Here is a 5,792-nt window from a genome sequence, read left to right on the forward strand (position 1 = left end):
TAGACATCTTCTAGAAAGCAGAGGAATTCTGGAGCTCAGGGAGGAGAAACAGAACATCGACAGAGATCTACTTTGACTCCTTCAGCAGTGGAAAGAGAGAATAAGGAAAGCCAGGAGGTGGGTGGGGCTACTGCGCTGAAGGCTGGGGAGGGGCTGTGGCACCCTCTCTCCTGCCAGGAGCCCTTTGTGATGAGGAGGCCACAGCTGTGTGATATGGCCTGAGCCCTCCTGACACATCTCACACTGCAGCCCTGGGCTCAGTGGCCTGAGAGATGCACTGCCATTCAGAAGATGGAGGGTTTTCTCCTTCTGATGAATAGTGTTATGGACTCCTGGATGAGCCCCAGCACCATGGACATAGCGATGGACATGAGCTTTGGCATTGTGTGTGGAATGGGGCTCTTTTTCATACTACTCCCATTCCTGAAGAAGTACCCACTGTCACCACCACCTGAGAGCCAAAGGGACATCCCACAGGTAAGGAGAGCTTGGTTCACACACAACGGAGGGGCCGTCTGCTGTTCATGACGGTTACTCTCACGTTTCATAGAAATACAGGTGTAGTGACAAATTTTGACAATTTTTAATCATAAACATAATATTGGGGTTGGGGATTTAGCTCAGTGGTAGAGCGCTTGCCTAGGAAGCGCAAGGCCCTGGGTTCGGTCCCCAGCTCCGAAAAAAAAGGAAAAAAAAACAAAACATAGTATTATGGTTTTTTACTAATCTCAGGTGTGATATATGGGACTTATTCAAACTGTGCACAGCAGCTGACTATGATTTGCTTCATGCTCTAGCATGGGTGTGATTTTGGCAGCAGCAGATAGTTTCTGCGTTGGTGTGACATTTGGAGTTCTGGTTACTTTTCAGAGGGTGTATAAATACTAGTGCCTTGAGAGGCATGGGGGGGTCATGGGTTCTTGGTTGGTTGCTGTTGTTTGTGCTTTGTTAGTTGAGTCCAAAGAAGAAGAAATTGGATATCCTGACGGTGAAGATTGAATCTGCCCCCGAGAAACTCAACCCCCCAATCAGCAGCAAATAGGAAAAGATAACTTTGGCCCCTTTCCCTCTATCCTTTTTTTTTCCTCTCCTATGTAGTGTTGAGGAAAGAATGGGTGAAAGAAAAGGGGTGGAGAAAGGTGGAAGAAAGAAGAAACTACAAAATAGCTAATGCCTAGCTACAGACAGGTGAGCAGATATCTCCAGAAAGAGCAGCAGCACCTCAGCCGGGGAGAGGTGAGGATGGCCATGAGGAGTCTGCCTGAATCTCTGACCATCGGTACAGGATGGCAGAGAGGCCACTAAGGACTACTGAGGCTTCATGGACACTGCATTTCTGAACTGGTGGACCTACAGGACAAACACTGAGAAAGGCCATCTGTCCTCTGCTCAGGCACTTGCTTTTGTTTGTGTTGAGCTGATGTGAAGCAGGTGATGAGACCAAGGGCAACAGATCAGGGCTTTTGGCTCCTCTGGTCTGAGGAAGCAGATATCACCTTAGACCCTAGAGGCATCTGCAGAGCTCAGCCTTGGGTAGGATCCTGTCTGAGGAACGCTGACTGAGGTCATCTATGATAACTGTGGCATAGACAGCACTTCTGCTTTTCCCAACAAGGTCAAAAGGAAATGTGTGTACACACAGTGTGACTGACACAAGGATAGATGAGAGCGAGCTCCCTGAGAAATGCAGATTTCATGTGGTCCCTGAGCACAGAGAGCCAAGAACAGACCCCAGCTCATTTGTGTTGTTTCCAACTGGCAGGATGTGAAGAGGAGGCAGAGCAACACCAGGAAGAAGACTGCTGCTATAACGGGTAGGCGTCGGCTCTGCTGGGGTGAGGAGTTGCACCTGCCTGCCCCTCAGGGACCAGCATCATGATGGGAGCCATGCATCTGAGGATAGGAGATGCAGAAAGGAAGAAGGGGCTGCTGGCAAGGAAATCAGAGTCAGGGAATCATTAGCTTTTGTGATACAATGAAGCTCTAGCTGGCCTGGGCTGGGAGCTACACATGTGTTGTTCAAGGCAGTGGAGCGATGCGGTGCCCATGTATGGGAGAGTCCCATAACTCCCTAACAGCAGGTAGCCTCGATTCTCAAGCTGGGTTTCTCTTTTAGATACCTGATCCTCACAGATGTGGAGAATGAGAGGGGTTGAGGGAGGAGCAAGAAAAGTGTGAATGGAGACATGAGGGCCCTCCATTGCCCTTGCTCTCTTTCAGTGTCCTATATCCCTAGACTCTGGTGGTTTGGCATTCGAGTCCTAGCTTGAATGGTGTTTATGAGAGGTGTCTGTCACATTCCTATGTGATGTATAGGTTTTTGTATGTGTATGTGTGTATTTTCAATAACATGGGCATTATTTTCAGACTATAGAGATTGCAAAAAGAATGCACAAGATACCCAGAATGCATCATCATCCATGGAAAGGTAAGAAATCAACCATTTGTGCAATTATTCAAACCACAACTCAGGATGTGAACATACTATGTATGGTGGGATTGAAATACAGCCCTGGTAGACACTAAGGGATATGGGATAGGGAGTCAGTGGAAGGGCTGTGGGATACAGGTGCCATATTTACACAGACTGATGGGCCTCTGGAACCTCTGAGTGGGGCTGATGCTTTTGCCCCGTTTTCTGCAGCCTCACCAAGCTTCCTCTTCGGGATTCCACAGCAAAACCAACGTGGAACTCCACTAGGAAACTGGATCAGCTTTCCATCTCTCAGCTGTTGTCTTACCTCAAGGTCTTAGAGGAACTTATACAGCAGAAATTTTGCCAGATTTTCTGCGGCATATCCTCTGTGCTCCCTCAGTCAGTGGTGACCACTGCCTGGGTCTCCAGGAAACCTCCCTCTGTAGAAACCAAAACTTCACCCTTCCGTAATTCATATAGCCCTTACCCGGCTCTTCCTCTGGCTCCCGGTCCTCCACAGCTTTCCCAGGACCAGCCATTGACCCATCAATGGGCGACATCAAGATTGTTATGTGTGGCAGAGACCCGGGTAGTGAACAGATACCCAAGCTCTACAACAAAAAACCCACCTTCATCATCCAAAAGTAGGGCCTATGAACCAACATGTTCACAGCCTGGGATGAAGGCACTGACATCCCTCCAGACTGAAAACCAGGGCCAGCAAAAGGATCTGAAGTGGAAGCACACGACAGGCTCTAATGCCTCAAGCCAAGACGCTATTAGACAGTCCACTGGTAGCTTTCCTTGGGGGACCGTGCTCACTGAAGTAATCAGGTCAGCTTCCCTCGTTCCTGAGCACTACTGGATGGTCCAGGATCATGAGAAGCAGAAGAAACACCAGGTGAGTAAGGTAGGAGACCATCAAGGTCCCGGCTTCGAGGAACTGAAGAGCCCTGAAGGACATTTCTCAGCAAATAGTCCTCAGCAGTCTAAGAATGAGCTCGAACCTTCCCAACCTGCCCCACCATCCACCCCAGACTCCGGGACCTACAAGTCGAGCCACATGATGGAGTCAGTGCCCTCTAGGTTGCCCTTAAAGAAGAGGCCAGTTAACAGGCAGGACTCCATCCAGGAGGGTCTTCTGCCTTGCACTCCAAGCAGCAGCCCTGGGAATAAGCTAGAAACGGAGAAACCTGCACTGAGGACGGACCAGCTGTCCTATGTGAACACCGCCCAGGCCCTTTCGTTCCTTGACTCAAAGACTCAAATGGAGCTAGAATCCAACATCCTAGAACACAGAAAAAGATCAGATCTGCATTCAAGAGATCTCCAGTCTGGGGTTCCACCCTCACACCTTCCCCAGCCTGGGTATCCTTCATCAGCCTCCTGTGTTTCTAAGGCTGAACGCTTCCCCAAAGCTGCTGTGGTCCTAGAAAAATTGCAGCACCAAGATCCAGGAGGGACAAGGTTGAAAAGAGTATCAGTTTCCAGGAGGCTGCAGAATACTCCATTGGTCCACTCATCTTCAGAGGTTCAGGAGAACCAAAGAGCTTCTTCACCTGGTGCCAGCTATGGGCACTCTGAGCCCGAGAGAGCTGCATTGCAGAGCACCACAAATACCTGGGCCAATACTTATTGCCTCCTGGCAAGAACACAGGACAGGAGGACTATTTGGGGGACTGGAAGAGGCAGCCTGCAACCAAGAACCAGCTTCAGAATTGTCAGGCAAGTACCATGCAAGAGATCTGAGAATGTAGCCTCAGGGCACCCCTTCTCGAGAGGCACAATGGTTGATCCTGAAGTAAAAGCTCCATCTTCAGTGGCCAAACAGACCAACAGAATAGTTGATGCAAGAAGAGAGACACCCAATCCATGGAAAGAAACCCTAGGGCCCAACAAGATTCCCAGTGGCCAAAACAAAATCAATTTCAGAGCCTTTGAATCTACAAGGGCCAATATAAACCCAGGCCAATATTTCCAAACTTGTCCACCTCACCCAAGAGGCCCACCTCTAAAACCACAGGTGATTAGTGAGGTTGACTCCACGTCAGACAAGCAGCCACTGTCACCCACCGCTAGGCTCCATGTGCACACTGACATGGTCATCTACCCTTCACTACCCAGCTACCAGAATAGATCCAAAGATCCCAAGACTTTGGAGGGCCTACGTGATGTGTTCATGAGGAAAACTCACGCCCAGGAGACTCAGCATCTTAGGATTTCCAAGGATAAGATTCTAGGAAGCAATCACAAAATGGTTCTTCCCAATGAAGAAAAGGGGGACTTTGTGACATCCAGAAGCAAAGGCCAGAAAGAAAGACCTAGGGGAGTGCAGTCCTCTCAAGGCTCTGATACCTCCACCCAGCCCAAGGTTATAGTCATTCCTGAATGTCACTCTAATATGCCAGAAAATGAACAGGATAATATAAAAAGCTTTCTGACAAAAATAAAAAACAATTTACAGTACGTTAACCCTGACACAGAAGACAAAGGGCAGGGAGATTCTGTGAAGAATGAAAGCCCCCCACCATCTACTCTACCGAATCAGGCAAAAGAGAAGTTCATCTCTAGTATGGAGACACAATCTCTCTTGAATGCTGTGGTCCAGATCCTAGTGGACACGCTGGGCCTTAAAATAAAGGACCCGTCCAAGATAGAGTGGTGTGAAGTGGAACAACTGTTATCCCAGCTGGAGGCCTCGTCCCACTCTTCTCAGAGGGCCTGTGACCCAAAGACTAGCCAACCAAAGAGAATGAGCTGTGACTACACCAATCCCATAGGGCACAGCCATCCAATCATGTACAGGGGAACTGGAGGCAAGCAAGAGTTGAGTGTTAATGCTCAGAGAGCCCATGATCAATATCAGAATAGAGGAATGGGCTTTGACCAACATTCCACCCTTACAGAGAAGAACCAGTTATTCAGGTACAGAGAAATTGGAGACAAGCAGCAGACAAGTCTTGCGGCCCAGACTGCCTGTGACCAAGATCAAATTAGAGCACAAACTGGTAAGGAGCCCTGTCTATACAGCAGCCCCAAGGGGTACAATCATTCCATTAAATGCAGAGAAAATGAAGAAAAACAGCAACCAGTTGTTGACCATAAAGCCTTCAACCCAAGGCAGAGAACAAAGGAAGGAATGAGGTGTGGTTACCTTACGGGTCCCAAAGAGAACAGTCCAATCAAGTATAGGGAAAGTAGAGACCAGAAGCAGTCCGGCAATGATGCCCAGGGAGCCTCTGACAGAAAGACTTGCCAAAATAGGTCAAAGGCAGCCTTTGTCCCCCAGTAAGTCTTTCAGAAGATGTCCCACCTGCCCAGCCATTGCTTGCCCCATAATTCCTGGTAATAAACATTGTTTTTTGTCCCTGCAAAG

At 48.7% G+C, this 5,792-nt stretch overlaps 1 protein-coding gene across 1 annotated transcript; it reads left to right on the forward strand.

The window, feature by feature from the left end:
• Positions 1–215: 215 nt before the first annotated feature.
• Positions 216–5,792, forward strand: LOC134482685 (uncharacterized). The gene is made up of 4 exons (XM_087591677.1): positions 216–477; positions 1,763–1,814; positions 2,368–2,428; positions 2,645–5,792. The coding sequence occupies exons 1-4, from the start codon at positions 292–294 to the stop codon at positions 5,706–5,708; spliced, it is 3,363 nt and encodes a 1,120-aa protein (XP_087447803.1). The 5' UTR covers positions 216–291; the 3' UTR covers positions 5,709–5,792.

This window comes from Rattus norvegicus, chromosome 17 (assembly GCF_021556685.1).
Source record: "Rattus norvegicus strain SHRSP/BbbUtx chromosome 17, alternate assembly SHRSP_T2T, whole genome shotgun sequence".
NCBI lineage: Eukaryota > Metazoa > Chordata > Mammalia > Rodentia > Muridae > Rattus > Rattus norvegicus.